At 41.9% G+C, this 26,536-nt stretch overlaps 1 protein-coding gene across 1 annotated transcript in view; it reads right to left on the bottom strand.

Annotated features, from left to right (window-relative positions):
* Positions 1-26,536, bottom strand: part of RFX3 (regulatory factor X3) — a 160,174-nt gene that overhangs the window by 31,457 nt on the left and 102,181 nt on the right. The window contains exons 4-7 of the mRNA XM_063129286.1: positions 24,804-25,062; positions 15,569-15,643; positions 1,351-1,532; positions 649-768 (exon numbers count right to left, since the gene is read on the bottom strand). Of these exons, the coding sequence (XP_062985356.1) occupies positions 649-768; positions 1,351-1,532; positions 15,569-15,643; positions 24,804-25,062 (636 nt within the window). The remainder of the gene's footprint in view (positions 1-648; positions 769-1,350; positions 1,533-15,568; positions 15,644-24,803; positions 25,063-26,536) is intronic.

Here is a 26,536-nt window from a genome sequence, read left to right as displayed (position 1 = left end):
TTAGCTGTATTGCACCACCAGTAATTAGCCAGATTAGCCAATCCCTTATTAAAGAGACGTTGGGGTGTCTAATAGACATGAAACAAAAGTTTTGCTGTATATGATGCAGCCTAAGGACCACAGACGCAACAGGTAGACACCAGAGTGGCGGTCCACTGATTAGGCATTTTGTGGTGGTGCCCACAGCAGTATCTCAAATTCCCATATGTGCCCACGGGTCCAAAAACGTTGCCCTAGGATGACATACTTAATTCCATCTCCTCCTTCATCTATTTAGAAAAGACTGTCTCATTAAAGGCCAATTCTGCTCTCATAATTATATGAGCATTCCTGCTGATTTCAAGTTGAGAAGATTCTGGAAACACAAAACGTACAAAGTATTTTAAAAAGCATAAATGTTTGTATTAAACTATGACATAGTATTACTGCAGGACATTATTTTTTGTCCAGCTAAAAATATTCCAATTATCTGAGAGACCTATGGGTCTAACTGGTCACGTTATCAGGACTGTTCCTTATATACTAAGGATAATGCACTCTACTACTACACACACATGCATACACACACACACATCCTGCAATCAAATAGAAAGAAGGTGGAAAAGATACTAAATGCTTACTAGAATGATTAATTTGGCAATACGCTACCTTTGTTTCTGCTGCATGGGTTGTTGTCTCATAGCCATATATTGCATGTCCTCTTGTAGCCGATTAAGAGGAGAGTCTGGCTTGACACGAATCCCATAGTAGTGATATTTGGAGTTCCCCCTTTGGGAAAATAATAATAATAATAATAATAATAATAATAATAATAATAATAATAATAATAATAATAATAATGGAGTGCATACTACATTCTGAAAGTTGCTTTGACCCCCCCTGGGTTGTTCTCAGAGCAGGAATGGGGGAGTTGCTATACTCCCGCAGCCATCTGCTCTGAGAACACTGACAAGAGATCAACTCACACAGATTCTAACATCCCAGAGGCCAAACAGGCCCAAAGCCTTCCAGAGTACTTCTAATTAAATCTTAGCTAAAAAAAACTACAAGACCCCATGTTGTCACACCTTAGCTATCCATGACACCACCACAACCCCAAGACCTTGGTCAGTTACTGCCAAACTGAGAACACTTGGGGTGGTTTCCACCTTTTGCTTTCCTTAATGTTTTGTTGTTGTTGTTCTGCACTTCTCCACACCTTGGGGCTTCCCTGAGCATGCTGATACCTGGCTGTTGTATCTCAGTGCCCCATATTAGCTCTTTACCCAATGACACAGGGGCACTGAGTGTGCTATTAGAAGGAATGATTCTCCCTCTCATTAACTCAGAACTTTGTTCGCTTACACCAACCTGGTTCCCAATCTTCTGGTCCGCAGGCCCATAAAAATTGACCTTATTAGTTTTCCAAAAGAGGCAGCATTGACTGGGTCCAATTTATGCTCCTGACAGTGTCTCAAGTAATGGTTGTAGAGGGTACTTCTGGGGAGACTCACTCCTTCTGCTGTTTCATAGTTGTCTAAAAGCCACTGGAGCTATTTCAGTTTGGGAACAAAGAAGAAAAATGAACTCAGCACAACTTTACAGAAGAGTTATACCTTCAGTAGATATGAGATAACATGAATACTAAATTAGTTTTTAATGTTTAGCTAGCTAAAACTTCTTCAAATTTCAGTTAATTCTCTACAGACAATTATAGGGAAATAGCAGCACTCATAACATGTAACCTCTGGCACAACCAATTACTTTGAGTAAATAAGTAGAGGTTGATTTAATGTGTCCTGATATATTCTTTGAGATGAAGTGTTAGCACTTAGGAGAAAATAAGCAATATTAAAAGTAATTCACACAAACCAAAAAGAATATATTTTTATGAAATGATGGTAACCTACTCTGTGCTTCTGTATTATTGGACTGCCAAACTTAACATTACTGCATTATATACAAACAAATTTGTATTTTTTTTCTATAACAGCTAAAAATTAGAGACCAGACTATGCCCCTGCCAATGTAGGAGAGCAGTATAGTCAATTTCTCTAAAAGACAAATTTGACTCTATGCAACTATTTTTTCCTTTAGGCAATTTTATTTGGGCTTTAAACATGGAACCAGGTAGAAAAGCATTTATATGATCATCAATATAGCTATGTTGAAAAGCATTTTTACATACTTGCAATACATCCAGAATGGACTGCACTTATCAAGACAAAAACAAAATCCCTAGTTCCATAAAATCAAATCACTTTAGCTTCTGTTAGTTTTAATAAAATAAACATTTAGAAAGTAAAGTACACACATATTTGAATGATACACTTATATATAGACCTACAGGGAGCTTTGATAGGAAATGATTTGTCCTTAGTTTTTACCTTTAAAACATGGGACAGTATCCAAAGGGGCACTGTTGCTAATCCCCTCCTGCAAGCAACACCTTCTGATTGTGGAACATATATATAGCACTTCTGGGGAAAACCAAAAACAAGCAAAAATGCTCATTTCTGGAACAGGCAGGTCAGTAGAGCTTGCATAATGGAGCTCCGCTGACCTGTCCCAATTTAGAAATGAGAATTTCTACTTGTTTCAGGGCTTCCTCTAGGAAGCATTAAATCTCTGTTGTGCAAGAGGTGGGGTCTGTTTGCACAATGGAATCAGCAGGACCCATCACTTGCACAGCAGAATCAGCCGGGGCACTTAGAATTCCCACATTGAGAATAAGGCACACATTTTCCAAAAATGGGTGCTAAACTCATCAAGAATCATTAGGCCCCAATAGAAAGGCTTTTAAACCATCCCTAAGGGTGAAATCCAATGAAGGTGTTCATCTGAGGGAACTGCTTTCGTTAGTGGAACTGAGGGGGAGGGGGAATGCAGGATTCCACTCCTCTGCAGCTCCCCAAATACCCCCCCAAAACTGATCTAGATGGTAGGGGGACCCTCCAGAGCAGATTTCGGAGGGGGGGGGGTCTGCAGGAGATAGGAAGAAAGCCCTGTCACAAGAGCAGAAGCCTACTCAAGCAACATTTGATTCTGTCTCAAATCAGCTGGTCCATAGACTGTTCAATCTGAAATAAGCAATAAAATTCAATATTTACATGCATGAAATAAAGATTCAGATGCCACTAAACTTTAATTTAGAAGCTAATACGAAACAAGTGTGAGGTATTTCATGAAATATAAAATACTTGAATAGCATTGGGAGATTTTGATAAGCCCTCTGTACAACCAGGCAGAAAAAGGAGAAAATACTAGTCATAATATAAAGTACAGATTCTGAGGAGGTCATCTTTATGTCACATTTTTAATTCTGCTGGTCATGATTTATAAATTTTTAAAGTTACAATTTAAATTTGTTAGCAGTGAACTTAGAAATTAGAGTTACGTAGGTTAGTGTTTAATAGACTGAACTGTGAACGAGGAAGGCCCCAGTTCAAATATGCATCTGTCATAAACTCACTGGGTAGTCTTAGGGTAACCATTATTTATCAGCTTTAGTACCTTCCTTTACCAAGTTGTAATATGGAGGTGGGAGGGGAAATGATAGGAACTTTATAAAAGGGATGGATTCCTATAGCACTGGATTCCAGACATTTTATCTAGATGAAAGTAGTGTATTGGAGCCTTAAGTGTTCCCTGAACTAGGATGTGTATTGTGCCTACCCAGCATACAGAAGTTTGGAATTTGGTATATAACAGACAGTTTCTGTTTAGAGATTCCCAGCAACTTCTGAACACTGGAAAACATCTTGGGGGTCAACAGTAGCCCAGTGTTTCTAAAACTTCCCTTGACTGCTCCACACTTTACTTCTACACCCCCAAAGGGTTTAGAGTTAAGAATTACGTTACTAGATAAGCCCCCATGTTTTGTTTCTACAATAGTCACTGTTCTAGGCATTCTTTGTGATTCTTTGTGCAAGTCCAGAATAATGTTCATGTACAGAAACAAGAAACTCAACCGAGGGCAAGCAATTCTGCTGCATTCTACCTTGGAAGTGCCTGAATGATTTAATCAAGAGTAGAGACTTGGCTGGAAGGAGGAAAAAACTGAGCAGTGAATAATGCACAGATGCAGCAACATGCACAGATGGGCAGTTCACCTGCTCATCACAAGTGGGGCTTAGCTGGGTTGCCCACCCTCTGGCTTATGCTGGTGTCAGACAGCATTAGGCCCCTCCTCAAAATATAGAAGCAGATTCTCCTAAAAGGCTACTAATGAATTTGTATCCCAGTTCAAATTTCACCTCAGCCAAAAATTAATATCAAAATGGAAAAGGCTATGCTACGCTAAGCTGTGCTTTAAAACTCAACAATGGGCTTATCTACACCCTTAGGTGTAGGAAGGGAGGGAGGGGGAGGATCGCGGAATTAGCTGCTTCCACGATCCTCCCCCAGCGTCTTGACGGCAGCGCAATGTCCCGGAAGGAAAGAGGGATGTTGCGGGCGCCATTTTTTTAATGAAGAGGAGCCCTGCACACAGGCAGCAAAAAAATGAGCAATGCCCCCCCCAAACTCTGTCCAAACCCCCACCACCACCATCCCAGGGATGGAAAAATCACTTCTACCCCACCCCATGGGCATGGAGCCACCCCGCGCAGCTCCGTGCCCAGCCCCACTACTAGAAGAGATGACCTGGGAGTGGCACCACACAGCCTGTGCTCCTTGGGATGGTGAAATTGGTAGATCTGTGGTCCCAGATATCCTGGGCAAACTCTCTGGTCCTCCCAGGTTGCCCCCGTGTGTCATCTGGACGCACAGGGACAACCTGGAGATGACCCCGGGATATAGGCATGGTGTAGACATACCCAATGATTTTAACTGAGGTAAAGTTCATTTTTGTTATTCATTAAAGTGCATCAAACAATGTATTGTTGTATTTTAGGTCACTTACACAAAATCATTTTCTGATGTCTCAATATTCATAAAAGTCTCTCAAAATAGTTATTTACCAGTATGAACATGTAATCTATGAGAACACATCTGGGGAAATGGTAACCTTTACCTTGGTGTATTAAACACACTTATTTATTTCAATAACTATTTGAAATAAACATATTTGAGGACAGAAACCAAGGAAATCTTTGCACTTAGCTTATTATAATTAATCAGGATAGATTAAAGAAGATATGCTGTTTCTATTTATCCCAAAGAGAAACACTGAATAGTAATTAGAAAAAACATACACATTTCTCACTTACATTAATAAAATAGCATTTGGGATTTTCCCCCAATTGGATTATAACCTCCTTCGATTAATTTTAAATACATTTTGCTAATAAACTTTACTTTTGACAGAATTTAACTGTCAATTGCAGTAGCTATTACTGACAGAGCACAGTCCAAGTTAAGAACAAAAATAAAACAATTTTGTTGTAGGGCAGACATATTTCACTGAGAAAACTCCATTGTTTTTGATTATACAATGAAAAGAAGAATGTTCTAGACCACACACATTTTTAAGGTGAAAAAAATTCAACGTACGTTCTACATGTCTGAGAGCATGAACAATCAAGGATGAGTACACAAACTGCTCTCTTGCACAGTGATATATGCTAACATTGGGTGGACAAACTTGACTCTGCCCTTGAGACAAGTAGGAGGTGATGCCGCTCTGGTAAACAACAAGTACACTGGCACAAATTTATGTAGGATAGGTCTATCCGTCATCATTAGCATTACAGCTACTTATCTTTAACTTCCATAATCAGATGCATATAGCTCTGAATATCAGATGCTGGGTACAAACAGGGGATAGACATCATAGTAATGAAAAACCCACAAAAAGGAGAAAGCATTAACATTCCGCCCTATATGTAAATCATTTTAAGAAAATGCAGGTTAACAACATTATGATCATATTCTTAACAAGTAATTGTAAGGTTTTGCTATTAAAATGCCATACACCCATAATGTGTTAAGCAATAACATTGTAATTCATTACTGTGGAAGCCTGTTACAAAAAGGCTTTTGACCTGAATTTTTTGCCAAATATTATTATATGCAAAAATACATAACAATCCAATGAATACCACCCTTCCTTAACTGCTAAATCTAAGAGTTCTCTGTAACTCAAGGGGTTTCTAAAATGGGATACAGATCAGACATCTAGACCCGTCAATGAATGATGGAATTATAGGATAGGGAGAATCAAGTATTTCATTCCTTACATGTTGCACTTTCAGTAAAAAAAATCTATAGAAGTAAAAAATAATCATTGTTTACTATAAACATGGCATTCTCATATAACCAATTGGATCATTTTTCTGGTGAGAATATTGACAAAACTGAAAGACTAAACTAAAGGGTAGTAATATTCAAGTGAAATTAAAAGAATGAATGTATAAACCACGAGGAATATGTAAACTATGGTATTTCATGTTAGGCATATTGTCATCCATCCTGTACTTCTCTTTTGAAGAGTACTTGTTTAGTGTGCTTCCATACAAGATCCATAAAAACAATCACACCACTAATATAATTGGCTGATTAAATGGTTCCACTGTGTGGTATTTAATTTAGCAAAGTTAAAATGTTTCCTTTTGAAAAATGTCTAAAAGTAACCAGAGATATATATGCAAAATTAATTGGATGCTTTTCATTTTTGGGTGGTTGACTGAATGCCTGCTTTATTTTTCTATGAAGAAACATTCACATAACATTTTCTGCCTTGGACCACTAGTTTCTATAAGGCTTGTGGCCCTCCAGATATTTTGGCCTATACTTCCCATTATCCCTTCTTCGGTATTAACTATTCTGGCTATGGCTGATGGGAATTGTAGGCCAAAACATCTGCAGGGCCACATGGGAAATAACTACTATAGGGGCCATGCTACACTAAAAATGAATGTTATGAAGTACCTTGTTTTTTAAAGAATGACTTGGCTTGGCTTTTCCAGAAAATAGCAGAGCACCGCACAGAGTATCATTTCTTTATGCAAGTTTATACTTTGATAAAAGGCAATAAGGACAAAACAAAATAATAAAATCTTCATGTGATTTACCAACACATTTCAGGAAAGGTAGTGGCAGATCATCAATACTGTGAATGGAATTTGTGGCAGTGGTGGTGGTTGTGTGTGGATAATCAGAAATTTAATTTTAAAATTACATTCTTTAGGCTTATTTCCACATATATGTAGGAATTACATTTACATGGTTTCACTCATTTTAAGAGTTTTTTCCCCATGCAGAACCAAGTTAGAAAAACATTATTTTAACTTTTAAATCTCAAACGTATAGGGTTTGCAATTTTAAGAATAATGAGGTGACATAAAGGTCCAAATATTATTCACAGAGTTTTGAATTGGGACAACTTGTAAAGGTGGTGGTTGAGCATGTATTAGGGTACAAAAACAAGTTAGATTGTTAAAAACAACAACACTAGACCTACTCAGAATGTAGTAGATTTTTGAGAATACAGAAACTACAATCATGAACCAAGTCCTCTGCCCTCCTTGGACACTGTGCTCAATTCTACACTCAATGGGATGAGATTTTACCAAATTTTAGCTCCAAAACATTGGAGTAACTTACCAATGCATTTTCCATGAAAAAACAGGATTCCGGTACTTTAGAAGGCAGTGGATATACATAACATTACCTGTGGCTCTCCTTCATATGTACAATAAATTCTCTCAATTTTGACAACAGCTTAATATGTCACAATTCATTAGAATTACAGCAGCCACAGTCGTGGCTGCTGTATGTTAAGGCCCGTCAGTAATCTGAGCATTCTACCATTATAATTTTTTAGCGGGGGGGGAAGGGGAATTTAGGGTCCTAAAATGAAAAATATTTCAGGAATCTTTCTGAAACGCGGGTACTGCCAGAAAGAAATGCTGGCTTTACATTCCCTGCGCGTTTCAGGGAGATTCCTGAAATATTGAGGTCTGGGTGGGAGTTTAAAGGAGAAAAAGGGAGAGAAACTCTGTCCGTCACAATCTGCTTTGTTTTGCTCGGGGGGTGGCGACTTTTTTTTTGCGCAGCTGTAGCGCAAAAGGGGAAGCCTCCCGGAGCAATCTATAACGAGGATTAAATTCCCCTATCCATCCGATTGATGGAATGGCCTTTCTTTTTTTAAAAGACCGTTCCATCAATTTTTAATTAATTTTTTAAAATCCCATGTTTCTCAATGGGGAATCTGATAAGCTCACGCATGCGCGTGAGCTTCAGAATCCCCAGAGAGAGACGGAGAGCAGGGAGAGCGCGGCCGGCGCTCATCCCCGACCGGTCAGGTAAGTGGGGTGAGGGGAGCTTGCCTGGAGCCGCTGCTGCATTCGTGCAGCAGCGGGCCCAGGCGTAGCGGGAGGGGGGAAATCGGGGGGGGGGGAAGTCGCCCCCCACCCCCCGGTTTCACCTTGTCCGTCGGCTGCAGGCCCGGGTCTGCAGCCGACTTGGGCGGAGGGGGGGAGGAGAGGGGGGCCCGCGTCGGTGGGTTGGGGGTGCAGGGGGACCTTCTCTAGGCTCGCCGCCGCTCGAACTGCGGCAGCGGCGAGGGCAGAGAAGGACCGCGCCGCTGGTGTGTGTGTGTGTGTGTGTGTGCGTGAGTGTGTGATTGATTACCTGGTCTCCGCTGCTGCCAACTGCGGCAGCGGCCGGAGGCTAGGCAATCAATCAATCACACACACACAGACACACACACACTCACCAGCGGCGCTTCCCGGCTAGGGTAGCCGCCGCCGCCCCCCCCCCACGCGCGCACGCCGGAGGAGAGCAGGGACTTACCTTGCTTTCTTCCTCGTGGCTGGTCTGGCCGGAAATGTACTTCCCTGCCGGAAGTGACGTCACTTCCTTTTCCGGCAGGGAAGTACATTTCCGGCCAGACCCAGCCACGAGGAAGAAAGCAAGGTAAGTCCCTGCTCTCCTCCGGCGTGCGCGCGTGGGGGGGGGGGGCGGCGGCGCCTCCTCTCTCCCGGCGCGGCGTGGGGGTGGGGGGCGGTGGGGGCGGTGGGGGGGGTGGGGCGGCGGCGGCAGCAGATGAGGGTAGGCCGGGCCGCCCTGCGCCGGAGGGGTTTGGGGCCTTCTCTAGCCCCGCCGCCACTGCCTCCGCGGCGGCGGCGGCTGGGTCAGAGAAGGCCCCAAACCGCTCCGGCGCATGGCGGCCCGGCCTACCCTCAGTGGGGAGTGTGGGGGGGGGGCAGCGGCGGCGGCTGTAGATGAGGGTAGGCCGGGCCGCATTGCGCCGGAGGGGTTTGGGGCCTTCTCAAGCCCCGCCGCCACTGCCTCCGCGGCGGCGGCGGCTGGGTCAGAGAAGGCCCCAAACCCCTCCGGCGCATGGCGGCCCGGCCTACCCTCAGTGGGGGGGGCAGCGGCGGCGGCTGTAGATGAGGGTAGGCCGGGCCGCATTGCGCCGGAGGGGTTTGGGGCCTTCTCAAGCCCCGCCGCCACTGCCTCCGCGGCGGCGGCGGCTGGGTCAGAGAAGGCCCCAAACCCCTCCGGCGCATGGCGGCCCGGCCTACCCTCAGTGGGGGGGGTGTGGGGGGGGCAGCGGCGGCGGCTGTAGATGAGGGTAGGCCGGGCCGCATTGCGCCGGAGGGGTTTGGGGCCTTCTCAAGCCCCGCCGCCACTGCCTCCGCGGCGGCGGCGGCTGGGTCAGAGAAGGCCCCAAACCCCTCCGGCGCATGGCGGCCCGGCCTACCCTCAGTGGGGGGGGTGTGGGGGGGGGGCGGCGGCAGATGAGGGTAGGCCGGGCCGCCCTGCGCAGGAGGGGTTTGGGGCCTTCTCAAGCCCCGCCACCACTGCCTGCGCCTTAGATCCAGCGGGGGGCGGTGGCGGCGGGGCGAGAGTAGGCCACGCCGGTGCGATGGGGAGGGGAATGGAGGGGGCCCTAGCCGTGGGGGGGGAGAGAGGAGGGACTCACCTTCTTCCTCCTTCTAGGTCTGTCGGGAAATGGAGTTCTCTGACGTAAACAGAAGTGTCGCAAAGGCCTATTGCGTCACCTCTGTTTACGGCAGGGAATTCCATTTCCCGACAGACCTGGAAGGAGGAAGATGGTGAGTGCTGGTGTGCGGCGCGGGTGGGGTGGGGTAGCTTCGCTTCCTGGCCCCGCCACCGCTGCTGTAGATCCTGCGGCGCCGGCGGTGGGGCCAGGGTGGCCCCCCCAGGGTGGGGGGGTTCCCTGTATCTTTAATAGTTGCATAGAAAAGGGAATTTCAGCAGGTGTCATTTGTATGCATGTAGCACCTGCTGAAGTTCCCTCTTCATCACAACAGTTAAAGCTGCAGGAGCCTTGCCTCTTTTGTATCTGGTGAAGACGGCAGGGTTCCTGCAGCTTTAACTGTTGTGACAAAGAGGGAATTTCACCAGGTTCTCCATATATACAAATGACACCTCCTGAAATCCCCTTTTCTAGGCAACTGTTAAAAATGCAGGAGCCCTGTTTTCCTTTTCATGTGGCTAGGGAGGCCATATGCAAAAGAGTACAGGGCTCCTGTATCTTTAATAGTTGCATAGAAAAGGGAATTTCAGCAGGTGTCATTTGTATATATGGAGAACCTGGTGAAATTCCCTCTTCGTCACAACAGTTAAAGCTGCAGGAGCCTTGCCTCTTTTGTATCTGGTGAAGACGGCAGGGTTCCTGCAGCTTTAACTGTTGTGACAAAGAGGGAATTTCACCAGGTTCTCCATATATACAAATGACACCTCCTGAAATCCCCTTTTCTAGGCAACTGTTAAAAATGCAGGAGCCCTGTTTTCCTTTTCATGTGGCTAGGGAGGCCATATGCAAAAGAGTACAGGGCTCCTGTATCTTTAATAGTTGCATAGAAAAGGGAATTTCAGCAGGTGTCATTTGTATGCATGTAGCACCTGCTGAAGTTCCCTCTTCATCACAACAGTTAAAGCTGCAGGAGCCTTGCCTCTTTTGTATCTGGTGAAGACGGCAGGGTTCCTGCAGCTTTAACTGTTGTGACAAAGAGGGAATTTCACCAGGTTCTCCATATATACAAATGACACCTGCTGAAATTCCCTTTTCTAGGCAACTGTTAAAAATGCAGGAGCCCTGTTTTCCTTTTCATGTGGCTAGGGAGGCCATATGCAAAAGAGTACAGGGCTCTTGTAAGGGAATTTCAGCAGGTGTCACTTGTATGTATGCAGCACCTGGTGAAATTCTCTCTTCATCAGAGCAATTAAAGTCACAGGAGCCTTGCCTCTTTTGTATCTGTTCAAGATGGCAGGGTTCCTGCAGCTTTAACTGTTGTGACGAAGAGGGAATTTCACCAGGTTCTCCATATATACAAATGGCACCTCCTGAAATCCCCTTTTCTAGGCAACTGTTAAAAATGCAGAAGCCCTGTTTTCCTTTTCATGTGGTTAGGGAGACCATATGCAAAAGAGTACAGGGCTCCTGTATCTTTAACAGTTGCATAGAAAAGGGAATTTCAGCAGAGGGGAACCTGGTGAAGTTCCCTCTTCATCACAACAGTTAAAGCTGCAGGAGCCTTGCCTCTTTTGTATCTGATGAAGACGGCAGGGTTCCTGCAGCTTTAACTGTTGTGACGAAGAGGGAATTTCACCAGGTTCTCCATATATACAAATGACACCTGCTGAAATTCCCTTTTCTATGCAACTGTTAAAGATACAGGAGCCCTGTTTTCCTTTTCATGTGGCTAGGGAGGCCATATGCAAAAGAGTACAGGGCTCCTGTATCTTTAACAGTTGCATAGAAAAGGGAATTTCAGCAGAGGGGAACCTGGTGAAGTTCCCTCTTCATCACACCAGTTAAAGGTGCAGGAGAAAAATATATTTTTTACTTAATTAACATTAAAGAATGCACAATGGTTGTGCATTCTTTAATGTTAATTAAGTAAAAAATATAATTTTTTTACAGTTATATTTATAAATATAAATTTCAGCAGATATCATTTGTATATATGGAGAACCTGGTGAAATTTCCTCTTCATCACAACAGTGAAAGCTGCAGGAGCCTTGCCCTCTTTTAAATGGAGTCACTCTAGTACAGCTCCTGCAGATTTCACTGATGTGATGAAGAGGGAATTTCACCAGGTGCTGTATGAATACAAGTGACACCTGCTGAAATTCCCTTTTCTATGCAACTGTAAAAGAGGCAGGAGCCCTGTACTCCTTTGCATATGGTCACAAGGTGGGGCTGGTGACTCCGACGTCAGTGGGTCTATGAATCCGTGGGTATATGCATAGAATTGTAGGATTTTATGTCTAACCTTGCATAGGATTGTAGGATTTATGTACCCATGGATTCACTGACATCGGAGTCACCAGCCCCCTGCCCGTGACCATATGAAAAGGAGCACAGGGCTCCTGTATCTTTAACAGTTGCATAGAAAAGGGAATTTCAGCAGGTGTCATTTGTATATATGGAGAACCTGGTGAAATCCCCTCTTCATCACAACAGTGCAAGCTGCAGAAGCCCTGACCTCTTTTGTATCTGATTACTCTAGTATAGCTCTTGCAGCGTGCACTGTTCTGATGAAAAGGGAATTTCACCAGGTGTCATTTGTATATATGGAGAACCTGGTGAAATCTCCTTTTCATCACAATAGTGAAAGCTGCAGGAACTATACTAGAGTAACCGCATTTAAAAGAGGGAAGGGCTCGTTATCCTTTATAAAAAGCCATGAAATTCAATGAACAAAAAACCTACGGTTTATAAAACAACGTTAAGGCCCTACACTTTTCCACCAAGCACCAAAAAGCGGGGAAATTGGGAGTTAAGGCTCGCCAGCCTTAACGCCACATCCTCCCTAAGGAGGCAGAAAGTACCAGTGAAATTCTCATTCTGCCAAAGCAGATAAACCATGAGGACAGGATGGAGAATAGGATATGCAGAGGTGACTGTGGGGTTGTGGAAAACTGATGACGAACAACTTAGAGCCACCTACTTCTTTTTTTGTTTAGAGCAGCCCTTCCCCAACCTGGTGCCCTCCAAAGGTGTTGGACTGTGACGACGGAGCAGGTAAGAAACCCCACCCCCTCCTGCCTGGCTCTGCTGCCAGGTAAGCCCCAACCCACTTATGTGTTCCATTGTCACTGGGCCTGGACTTGAACTGAGCACCCTGGTCCATCCAGAACCTCAATTCAAGCCTGGGCCTGGGGACGATGGAGCAGGTAAGCAACCCCCTCCTGCCTGGCCCCTTACCTAGACCCACTGCCACTGCTGTGCAAACTGCAGCAACGGCTCCAGGCAAGCCCCCACCCCAGCCCACCCCACTTACCTGCTCCGTTGTCGCTGGGCCCCGGCTTGAATCGAGTGCCCTGGTCCACCCGGAAGCAAGTCCGCACCTGCAGCCTTGCTTCTGGGTGGACTCAGGGGCTCGATTCAAGCATGGGTCAAGCCATGACGGAGAAGGTAAGTGGTGGGGTGCAGGGGGGGCTTGCCTGGAGCTGCCACCGCAACAGTTTGTGCAGTGGCAGCTCCAGGTAAGGGGCCAGGCAGAAGGGGGGTTGGCTGGAGCTGCTGCACTTTGTGCAGCGGTAGCAGCAGGTCCAGGTAAGGGGCCAGGTGTGTGTGTGGGGGTTCTTACCTGCTCCGTCGTCACCTGGCCCAGGCTTGAATTGAGCCCCTGGGTCCACCCAGAAGCAAGGCTGCAAGTGTGGCCTTGCTTCTGGGTGCACCAGGGCGTTCTGTTCAAGGCCGGGCCCAACGACGACAGAGCAGGTAAGCGGGGTGAGGTGGGGGGGGGCTTGCCTGGAGGCGCCCCCTACGTTCCCCATCCTGATGTCCCAGCATTCCTGACCATGGGACATACTGACTTGCAATGATCGATCGTTGCAGTCCAACACCTTTGGAGGGCACCAGGTTGGGGAAGGGCTGCTCTAAACAAAAAAAGAAGTAGGTGGCTCTAAGTTGTTCGTCATCAGTTTTCCACAACCCCACAGTCACCTCTGCATATCCTATTCTCCATCCTGTCCTCATGGTTTATCTGCTTTGGCAGAATGAGAATTTCACTGGTACTTTCTGCCTCCTTAGGGAGGATGTGGCGTTAAGGCTGGCGAGCCTTAACTCCCAATTTCCCCGCTTTTTGGTGCTTGGTGGAAAAGTGTAGGGCCTTAACGTTGTTTTATAAACCGTAGGTTTTTTGTTCATTGAATAGTAACATATATTTTATGAGCTGGATCCAGACTTAGTCTTTTTTATAGTCGTGCCAATGATATTAATGGCTTGAATTCAGCATTGGTCTCCCACAGATGTAAGAGCTCCTTCTATTCACGAAAAGCTTCTGATCCAGTGGAGCATTTTCTATGGCAGAAGAGGAGAGGGGGCAAAACCTTCACCAACTCCCCCCTCCCCGTTGTAGTTCCTACAACCCCTGAAAATCTGCTCCAGAACCCTGGGAGATCCACTGGAATAGTGTGGGAGGTTGTGCTGGGAGCTACCAAAGGAGAAGGAACTGACAAAAATAGGGTAGTATCTGGTTTGTTCTGTGTCCTCGCAAGACCCACCACTTGTGCAACAGGGTTTTTGAGGTTCTAAATAATTTGAAAAAAAAAGTGAAAAAGATCATTTCTGGAAGGTCAGTGGAGCTCACAGTAGCAAGCATCGTTGACATGTCCTGATCCAGAAACAAGTATTTCTCTCCCATATAAGTTACCTTTCACTACTAGGCAGGTAAAGTAGCAATACTGTTGCAGTGGGGAAAAACCTGGGCACTTTGACAGAGATTCTATAGCAGGTACACGTGTCTCCGTACAGAGCACTGCTCAGGGATTCTTGCAATATATAAGCACTACTTTGACGCAGAGCCTGCCCCTCAAAATGACAAACATTTTGCTAGTTCTAAATAAGAGTAATTTCATAAATTGACACCAAAAAGCAGTATATTTATTGAGTTGGATCCAGGAAGTTCTGGCCAGTGGAAAATAGAGGAGACTATGGACAGTATCCAATGGGGCTATTCTGCCTTTGCTGGTTCCATTGCGCTTGCGGGACCCACTGCTTGTACAACAGGAGTTTGTGGTTCTAAAGATAACCCTGGGAACTAGGGAAATAAAGAGATGTACTCAGACAACTGAACAGAACAGAGACCAAACCTTCTTCCTTCCTCTGGTGACTTCAGCCTTTGAAAATCAGGTCTGCTCTTTTCTATACATTTCTATTTCTTCACCTGGATAGTCACATCCCGGATTCCATTTCTGTATCATACTAGAGTATGATGGAATTTGGAGAACTTTTTTTCTATAGATATAGATGAAGCAATTAAATTCTTCCTTTGCTTTTAAAAACCCATTTTTGTCATAGCTGTGGCAACTTGCTGCTTATCAAATGACAACAGAATACCCATTTTTAACAGTATGAAGCCCATGTTAACTCAGATATAGTTGGATTGTTATTTTTAATCAGTTTATGGTCGCCTGAGAAACATACGTGTTTTAAGTCCGACAATGTAAGAGCTGGGCAATCAAACAACTCAACAATTTTGGTGCACTGACATTTTGCCTGTAGAAAGATACAGCATTGAGCTGCTGTAGGAGTATAAAAGTAGAAAGATACAGAAGCAATTTTTTAAAAAAGGAGAGGAAAAACAAAATAAGCATTTAGAATGGCAAGCTAAGCATGCAGAACAAGCAAGGGATTAGTTTACATGAAGAAGAGGCAACTTACATGGCTGTTGAGAAGAGAGCTTCTGTGAGTGGATAGACCATCAGACTTTTGCAGTGTCTCAATCGCCATTTCAATCTGATAATAGATGTCATTAAAAAAAGGGCTCAAGACAAGATAGTAATAAAAGACTGACTATAGAAATTTTGATAGATTGCCCAAAGTTCAAAAGGAAACTTTAGTTCAAAGATAGGTATTAATTACAATTTAGTGAGGGCATAATCTTCAAATCATTACACCAGCAAATTTTGCATCAACTTCTGCGACTATAAAAATTGAGAGATGAAGTTCTCAGAAAGGCCACTTTCTTCCATTTGCCCGTTCAGGAAAAACAAAGGGGGACATGATTTATTGCTAAGCCACAATACAAATATTTAAGAATTTTGAGCACTGAATACAATTCACACAAAATAGCATCCTAGAAAAGAGGTATACAAAAAAACTTTAAATGCTTAATTTAGGTTCCAACTCTATACACAATTATCTGGGAGTAATGTTGCAACCCTATGCCCACTTACCTGAGAGTAACAACCACTGAATACAATGGGACCTACATCTGAGTAGACATCTCACAGGATTACACTGTAAGCCTCATTGAACTCAGTGGGACTTATTTTCAGGTAAACATACATAGGATTGCACTATGAGAGTCTATTTGGGGGCAATTTTGTATGATGTGTCTCTTGCCTTGCGATTCTTAAAAAATAACTAAATAAACTGCTGTCATTAGTCCTCTTATATAAATTGTTGGCAAATCATAATTTATTCATTGGGATAACACCCTGGCCTTCCCAAGAACAATCCAAGTGTGCAATAGAGAACTACACTTGGATATGCTTGATGTTTTTACCACAGCAGTCTCCACTATCAAAGAGTCACTCACAGCTCAATTTAAAAAGCATTTTGTGTCTTTCGTAGTGGGTCTGAAATAAGGCCCCGGGAGGCAAATCTCCAGATTTGCATGAAATTCAGCCCTAAGCACACACTTCTCTTCTTTGGATTGTGGGCCTGCAGAATAATTGCATTTGTATTTCTAAATATCTAAAAACCCATTGATAAAAAGAGATAGAAAAAGATTCTGTATATGGAAAATAATATAAAATGTAATTTAAAAATAGAAGTGTGCATCAGAAAAAAAATCCCTTTAAGCTTTTCAGAGAGAATAGTAAAGAATAGGCTACTGTGCTGATTCAGAGTGAAATAAAAATAGCATGAAATTAATTAGTTGTTGAGAGAGAAAAAACTCCATAGGACAGAAAAAGCATACACGTGCTTTTATTTTGCTGAATGGACACTTTTTAGTGAGCATTCTACACTGATTCAATTATGAAGAGACCAGTCCAACCATTATCCCATCTAGTTGAGTCCTATATACTCTGACAAACAGAGGTCCTTCCCACCGTGCTACCAGAGATCCTTTTACCTGGAGATGCCAGGGATTGAAACTTGGGCATTTATGGATGCAAACCATGTTCTCTATGACTGAACTATGGGTCCTCCACAACAGGTAAAAAACTGATAAAAACTTTAAAACGCTTCCCTTAATGTCATTATCTCTGGGAAACACTATGTTACTTATTTACTTAAAATGTTTGCAACCGGCCTCTCAACTAAGAGTTTCCAAAGCATCTAACAAAATACACTGACCGTATAAAATCAAACCAACATTTGATTTTAAAAACCTAGTAGCAGCAATATTGATCAGAAAACCAGAAGCAAGAAAAGAAATGTAATTAGGATAACCCAAAAGCCTACTGAAAGAGGACCACTTTGGTCTGGTGTCTAAAAGCTGGCAAGGAAAAGTGAGGTGAATCAACAGATTCAGTGTCACTTCAGATACTTGGGGTACCTTTGGGCCTGCTATGAAGATGGAAAGGTTCACTTGGGAAGGTTCATATGGGAGCAGATTGTCCTTAAGGTCTCCTGTGCCCAGGACCTTTAAACTGAAAACCAGCACTATAAATTGGGCCTGTAAACAAACTGGCTGCCAGTAAAAGTGTTGCAAAATTGTTCCATGTCACTTGCATCTTGAAGCAATTACAATTTTCAGACACTTTTTAAAGTCAGACCCATATAGAGCACATGACAGTAGTTTAATCTAGAACCCAGAAGGCACCAAGGGCTTATATAGGGAAGTAATGTGCTGCCAGTTTTTATCTGTGTAATATATAAGAAGTTCCAAATCTGAACATGTAAGGGAATTTTCATTAATTTAGGAAGATACTTTTGTTTACTTTCTAAAGTTACTTTCATGCATATTATGCAGAACCTGTGTCTTTCTGATGTTCTCCTTTCATCCATCATTCTGTATCATCCTGATGTCTCCTTCCCTCAAACTCTCAAAGTCAAGCATGTACTTAAGAATTATATATATTTAACTCAGATACACTGAAATACAATAACACTATTTCCAAGTCATCTACTATCTAAACTATCCCAGTGGATATGTACACTGCTTATGGCCATAATCTCAATATTTTCAATAGCAATTTATTTTCATTAAAGAACAAGGGCAACACATGATTTAAAAAATTATGGATATAATTAGCGGAATATGTTATTAATCATAAAAGGGCATTGTATGAATTAAACTTGACCAAACACACACACACCGTACTCTTAGAGACCCAACCAATGCCACATGTATATTTTTTGCTAAGGCATACTAGTGACAATGCATGTGCACACAATAAAAAAGTAAGCTTTCAGTAAGGGATACGGCTGTTACGGAAACAATGCATTTACATTTTTCTGTATATTTCATTTTCACATTTAGACTACTGCCAATAATTTTAGAGAGCAAAATTCCTTATGGCTTACAGAAGAACACACCAAGTTGATAACATTAAAATGTACTTCTAGTTATTACCTTCCCTGGCCTGGCTGTTCCATATCAACCATCACATGACATTTACAACAAATGTTGTGTGCCAAAAGGCTATGAAATTGCACAGCCAATTTCCATAGACTTTCAATGTATCATTTTAAAAACTTCTAACAATGTTTTGATTTTACGTTTTTATTTAATCTTTATGGAACATCTTTGTTAGTCTTAGAATACAAAATAAACAAATGTACAACATCACCACCCACCCTCCTCACATATCCAGCAGCTTTAAAGACTTTAGGGTAAAAATCTAGATCCATGCAATTAATGTCTAAACCATCAGTTTATTGGTGATGTTACAATTTAAATCCTTTAAATCTAGAGAACAATTATTTTAAACTTCAGAGAACAGTTTATTTCCTAGGAATAGTTATGGGGAATACTTTAGCCCCAATCTTACAAATGTATTTATGCTTTGGACAGAAGAGGAAAATGTTCTTAAAACAGATAACCCAATTACAGAAAATACTGTACTATACTGTGAAGTATATAGATGTCTTATTTATATTATTTTGGGATAATACATAATCTCCAAAGTTTTTATTACTGGATTAATACAACATCACTTTGCCTTGGTTTTAATGGTTTTTTGTACCACTTCTACCTAGATTTAGTATTGCATAATGATGGTGGGACATTGGCAGTCAATATGTATATTAAACCAGCAGAGACGAAATTCACACAGGATTATGACAGTTACTATCCTTACATTTAGAAAGGAATTTACCTGTGGGACAAGTATTATGAATGAAGACGAACTGAAGTTCAGAAGTTCATTTCATGGCCCAATAAGAACATTTTTTCAAGACTCTTATTACTAAAAGGGCATCCACAAGATGTGAACTGTGCCACATACTGTAGAGCTAATTCTACAGCTAGGGTTGAAGAATATGAAGCATCAGTAAAATAATCTGTAGTCAATCCTTTGGCATATGAGTTTAAGGGAATTATGTAGCAATGAAAGTTAATCCTGATGATGATATTTTAATCCCAGTGGGATATGAAGTTTGGAGTCCTGCTTAATGCTGGGGGGTTTTTTCATGAGCATCCGTAACGTGTTTCAGCATTCGCTTTAATTATGAGACCAGTTACATGTCGAGGAGTTCACCAAGTAGTTTTTTATGTTAGATTAATTTCTACAACATTTTAATGCATTAAACTGCAACAACTCAGAGTTTTAGATATTTTTGTATCATCATGTAATATAGAACAAGATAAACTTAGAATAAGGGTTTTTAATAATATGGTATAACACACTATGTATTTTTCTCTTTTTGGAATGATTCCTTAACATCACAGCCTTTCTGACACCACAGCAGCTAAGCCAGTGGCATTTCTGACATGTTTGTCTTCTAGGTCCCGCTGCAACATGCAACAGATCAGCCACTTATTGCTGGAAAGCACTCTCAAGCCCTTTCTAAACATTTTATGATGTTTAAAATTGCCCTTCAGGTAATTTGCTGTACAATTCACATCAGCCCTAGCCAGCATAGCCAATGGTGAAGGATGATGGGAGTTGTAGACCAAAACATTTGGAGGGCCACAAGTTGCCCATCTCTGGACTAAATGTAAATAACTCTATGAAGAATCAGTGATTGAATTTGCTTGTTTTCTTGTTCCCTTCCTCCCAAAGCAGGGACTTAGTTGCTTTTTAATATTGTAGAATACTTTTCATGAAAAGAAGTACAATAATTTGTCTCTGTATTAGAACTTTTGCTATTACTGAGCACATGCTTAAAGGCATGCTACAAAATAAATTTGGCTCAATTAAAGTTTTAAAAAACTGTTACAAAATCCTGTATATATTTTTACAATTTAATGCAGTTTATGCTACATGAAAATGATAAAACCAAAGTGGCAAAAATAAAAAAATAAAAAATTAGAGGCAGTAAAAAAACCCACCTCACAAGTAAATCAGAGATAAGTAAATCTTAGAAATCTTAACACTGAAAATGGCAAGCAAAGGGTTTAGCATTATTTTTTAACTCGCCACTTCCTTCATTTTTGCTCCTTTATTCTTTAACCAAAATTAACAATAGTTAAACAATTAATAAAAGTTAGTTCCTGACTATTCTGTAATCTCTCTTGTGGTAATATAATACAGAACAATATAAGTATATAAATAAATCTGGCATGACATAAATTAGAGAGGTGACATCAGACCGGCTTGCATGCATCAAGAAAACAAAGAGCCTTCACACGGACTTTCACCTTCAAATGAAATAGTAAAGGAAAACTCTCTCTCAAACCTATATGAAAATAGCATGTACATTTTTATTACAACACAATGAGGTTTGGAAATAATGATCAAGCTCTCCCAACAAAAAAATATGACGATAATGCAAGTTAGAATGGAAGTTACAAGTGAAATGAGCACTACCTATCTGTGCTGTAACCAATTCTCTGTTTTTAAAAAAATGCTTTTTAGTAGTACTTGATGACCTGAAAACAGATAAAATGGTGGTGGTTTGGTTTTAATTGTCAGTTTCATATAGTACATTTTACTTTAGCAATCACAAGCTCAGATTTGTCTGTCATATGCCAAAGGTCACAAATGCATCTGCCAGTTCCCTATTGGCAAGCACCTTGTTTTTGTTCTGGTAAATATATTGAATCATGGAGATCTCTGCACTTTTCCTATTTCTGGAGAAACTTGAGCACTCTCCCTACAGACTTCAGAAGAGCAGGAGAATATTAGGGGCTCTCCTAGATGCTACACAGAATCTCAGAGACACTCAAACAGCTGTGAGACTTCTTGCTGCTTTCCAGTGTCTGAGTACAACGGAGACAAGTTCCCATCCTTCTCCACAGTTGTGGAAAAGAGCAGGAGCTCCACAGTTGGGTCGGGTCTTGAGTTCAACGTAATATCAGAAGATTCTGTCTCCTCCCTCTGGAGCGGCAGCAGATGAGAACAAATTTAGCCTGGGCAACCATGGCCAGCTCCATTTTGTTGAATGTTAGTCAAAGGCAATGAAAAATTACTGATTCAACAGAACTGTATATAATTATAGCATATTTTGGAAACAGAAGATAAAAAGGGAGAAAGACTTCTAGTAAAATATAAGCCTGTGTGTAATTGTTTGTCAATATACAAAAGTCTTAAAATAGCTATAGGTGACTTGAATACAGTTAAGTCTGATGTAGCAATGTCTTACACAAACCTTTTATTCATTTTTGTGGTCAAAGGTTTAATCAACAGTGAAGCAAGCTGAAAGGATTAAAATACACCCCTGGATAAATATGGGCTCTTGTCTAGTCTCTATTTTAAATCTGTGACACTATCATTATCTCAAGTATGAAAATGAAATGGAGCATTTACTGCAAGCTCATACTGATTTTGAAATTGACCAAAGGGGATCAACTAAAGTCTTGAAATTTCTGGCCTGTGTTTCTTTTTTAAAGGTCTGCTCATTCAGTGTAGTATTCATGAATCAGCCATTAATGACAAAAAAAACTTATGAACCTTCTTTGTACTTTTACCACCACTTAAGAAATGGCACAATATAATGCTAGAAGCCTTATGAATACAATCCATCCTTTCTAAAGTTGTAAAAAGAATTATCTGTTGGTTGTCAATGATATTATATAGTAAGAGGCGATCATAACAGCAATGAATTTAAACAATAATTTCAACATAAATCTTGTCTTTTATATTGATTGCCACATATTTTCTATGTATAACTCAACAGCTTTTTCCCATTTTGTAACTATCTGATGCTGGGACTTTTAAATAATGAGTTTGTAATAGGTGATATAAATGCTGTCATCCATCTCCAAATAGAATACTGATCTCATCAAGTAATTGGTGAAATGGGGACACAAAGAGCATGGTAATTTCTTTTTCTTGTAAATGCTTTATAAAACACATGTCAGAGTAAGCTTCCAAGTCATATTACTGCAGGAAGATTCTGAAAGAACTTATGCTGTAATCTTTAAACATTTTCCTTTATTTTTCACTCTATCATGACTTGTCATACTCCTTGAGAGGGGGCTGGGTGGGATCTGTTTTTGTTGATACAAAAACAGTAATGAGAAAGAGTAGAGCAATAATACAGTTCAAAATAATGACTAATTCATATTATAGAAACAAGTTTTTGAATTTACCAGCCACCGTTTTGTCCTTTGCTATTTTAGCACTTATTAATCATAACATTAAAAGCACACAGGCTGCTTGAAAGTTTCCATCTTTTTCAAGCGCTGTAATTTTTAAATCCTCTTTTTTAATCTGCCAAACCAGATGGTACATGAAACAATTATGGATATTGCCACATAGAGCACCAACAGTTGATAAGTATGTACTTTGAGGCCCTACAATATTAAATAATAAAATAAAATCCCAACTGAGTAATGTGTTGTTTTTTAAAACAACAACAAAGTCATTCTAGCTCCTACAGCTGTAAAGAGGAAGTAAAGTGTACCTATAATAGCCATATTCAGATGTCATGCTAAACCAGCCTCAAGCATGCATGTTTCCACCCCTCTCCTTTCTTTCTCTGATGCAGCTGTAAGGAGTTCAGAAGCTTCACTTCCAATATCAATTCACCACAGTTTAGCCACCCATCCGAACCCTAAACTGTATTTAATGTTAATGATGGCTTGTTTAAAGAAGCCAGCTTCTAACCCATAGTCTAATTTCACATAAATCACAGCTGCAACTGTGATTTTACCATCACTTCTTAATAACAAGAAAATTGAAACATGAAATGTGGGGAAATAGGCTACTTAGAGCTAATGCTGGCCATATACCAGACGTGAAATCCAGAAGTAAACAGGGTAACAGAATTTGTGACACTGTCATTCTATTTAGCAGAATTTCACAATTATATTTATTTTGAGAACTGCACTATGTACTATTCTAATAAAAATAAGTAACACTAAGGAAGTATATGGGGTTTTGCATAGTGGTATAACTGGGGGCCTTGCTAGACGAGGCCTTAGCGTGCTTTGAGACCCGGTTTCCCTGCTGTGCATCCAGATGACGCACAGGGGAATCCGGGCCCAGGCCACACTGAGGCCTCCTCTAACGCGCCATAAGCGAAGTCGCTTATGGCGTGCCTTTTTCGCAGCCCCGGCCTAAGGCCGGGGCTGCGAAACGTCTAGGAAGATCCGTGGCTTTTTGCGGCTACTTGCTTACTCACGAATAGCCGCGAAAAGCCACGGACCTGGCACAGCGCTCATACGAGCGCTGTGCCCATCGGCCCGGGGGGGGAGGGGAAAGAGAGGTGTAGGGGGAAGGCCGGACCTGGCAGGACAGGGGGGGAGAGCAGGCATCGGAGATGGCAAGGGGGGAGGGTGGGTGAGAGAGAGAGCGCCGGGCGCCGCCGCCCAAACAAAGAGGTGAGCAGCGCTGCCAGGGCAAGGCCGGGGACAGGGAGGGGGGGCTTCGTTTTTTTTTTAAAAAACAGACTTACCTGGTCCAGAGTCTTCGGGCCGCATGCGGCCCCTTTAAACTTTTAAAAAAATGGAGGACGCTGCAGGGATCCCGAAGTCCCTGCGCGTTCCCGCGTCTGGAAGCCGGGGCGGCGCGCGCGAACGTCAACGCGCCGTCGCCCCGCCTCCCTGCCGGCTTATCTCGGCAGGTCTAGCAAGGCCCTGGGTTGGTCAATGTGATCATATTATGCCTACCTATATTAGGCCCAATTCAAATTGCTGGTTTACAGCCCTAAGCATCTTGGGGCCAGGTTACCTAAAGGAATGTCTTCTCTCATACTTACCATTAAAATTATCATCTCTGGCCCTCCTCCAGTTGCCCCTGCCAAATGAAGCGAGGCAGGTGGCTACAAGAGAGAAAGGCTATTCAGTGATGACATCCCGCTTGTGGAATGCTCCAACATTATGGTCTTGCAGGCATCAGGTGAAGACCTTTTTATTCTCCAAGGCATTTTAAAATCTGTTTTTAGTGCTTTTAATCCTCTATTTTGCTGCTAGTTTTATGAAGTTTTTATTTTTGTTTTAATATTTACTGTATGTTTTAATGTATTGTAAACTGACTGGAGAACTTTGGTTGTTGAGCTGTTTTAAAGTATGGAAAATAAAAATAAGCAAAAACTAAATTAGTTGGGGCAAAATCTACTGCTGCCTAGGGTATTTTGTAGATAGGAGGGGTATAAATTAAATAATAATAAAAATAATAATCTACTGAGCACTGTTGTTTGGTGGCTTTTATTAATTTGAAGGCCTTTCTGCAAGCCACACTATAATGAATAGAGGTTGCATGGCAACAGTGCTAGGTAGATTGTGCCTTCATTAAACAAACCTATGATTTCTGCTACTGAAAACAAACATAATGGAAAGACATAATGAGAACCAGGCATCTAGCTATAAAGATACATAACAATCTAAAATACTTACTGTAGCTGGCGAGGCTCGTGTCGTGTGAGTCACTGAATGGCCAGAGTTTTCCATGGAATTGCCAATCAGATAGGTACCTCCTGTGCTGCTGATGAGCTGTCCTCCAGTGACACCCATCTGAATGCCTCCAGTGCCCACCATACTATGAGAAGAGACCACTGTTGTCACCTGTGCAGAACTTCCTTGGGTATCAAAGTAATTCCCCCCAGTGTTTTGGCTGTACATCTGAGTTTCTGTGTAAGGATACGTTGTTGTTCGTCTTAAGGGGGGAAAAAAAGAAAAAGAATGTTTCTTTGTGTCCTTTTAGTGAAGGGAGTCAACACTTTCAATGTGGTGTTCAGTACCCAACAGCAGTAACCAAACTAAATAATATTATTTATAATTTCTTACAGAACTTTCTAAACTACAAAGTGCTTTAAAAATAATCTCTTAATATAAGGTAAATTTTCTTTTTCTGAAAAAGCTATCAAATATTTATTAGAAAACAGAAACAGAGTAAAAGCAGGCTGTTAATCCAAATGTGCGAAAAGTGGACATGATACAGTATTTGTTAACACAAAAACTTCACATACATGCAAGATATACCAGCTCCCGATTCTCAGTCTCAGACAAGTCACCCCCAAGTGCTTTGAGCAAACAATATGCAGTATTCATTCACAATAGAAAAATGAAATATTTAGTGGTAGGAAATGTGGCTTTGTTTAGGGGTTGGAAACTTATTCTAACAAATTTTCATATGAAACAATGAGATATAAAATACATTTTAAAGAAGAAAAAGAAAATAAATCAGAAAACCAGGATTCTCCAGATTCTAACATGTCCTATGGGAAAGATGGTAGGGGTTATAGGAACTGGGCAGGTTGTGTGCTTGTGCAGCACATGAGACACAAGCCCTATGCAGGCATTCAGCCTGCTCATATAAAGACTAAAAATAAGGAGGGGACCTGGGCACGCATGAAAGCCCTGTCCCACACATCTCCATTCTTGCCACTCTGTCCTCAACCTTCCCGTGTTGAGGGGGGAGGCCTAAAGGGAGGTTCTACTTGTGTTCACGTAAACATGAATACAAGCCTCCAGGGTACTCTGTTTTATCTGAGTTCCTGTTGCACAGAAGCTTCTACTCACACTCAAAACCAAATGCAACTAGAACCACCACTCCCTTCTCAATGTGTTAAAGTGAGGGACTCAGCAGGAGATGACAGGAATGTTAACGTCAGAGTTTGCTTGCAGACCCACATCCCCTCTCTGCTTTTAGCCCCCATCTGAGCAGGTTGAACACCTACAGTTATTATGTTAATTTGCTCAAGACCTTTGACAGCAATCTTTCTGACCTTATCTCTCTGAAAAGAATTTCAGATAATAGTAATTCTCACTAATCAAAATGGCACTGAAAGGGTAAATCTTTTATATTTTCAGAGGTTTCAAGGGTGGTATGCACATGGCACACGCCCACACATTGATTTATTCCCAGCTGACTCTATTAGGTTCTATGTAAATGTCACCACAATGATCTGTTGCCTTTTATAAATTAGTACTCCTGCCATCTCATCTTGCCTCAGCATGTACCTGAGCTGAATGCGACCCTGCATTTTCTTTCATCTGCTCATTCAATAGGATTCATTTACCTGCAGCACACTGATCTTTCTGTGCAAAAGTTGCTTTTGAGTTTTCGAACTGCTGCACAGATATATTTCACTCCAAAAGGCTTTTCCTTGCAATTAATGCCCTTCTAC

This window comes from Elgaria multicarinata, chromosome 6 (genome assembly GCF_023053635.1).
Source record: "Elgaria multicarinata webbii isolate HBS135686 ecotype San Diego chromosome 6, rElgMul1.1.pri, whole genome shotgun sequence".
Classification (NCBI taxonomy): domain Eukaryota; kingdom Metazoa; phylum Chordata; class Lepidosauria; order Squamata; family Anguidae; genus Elgaria; species Elgaria multicarinata.
The sequence above is the reverse complement of the archived record's forward strand: the minus strand, read 5'-3'. Positions and strand labels throughout refer to the sequence as shown.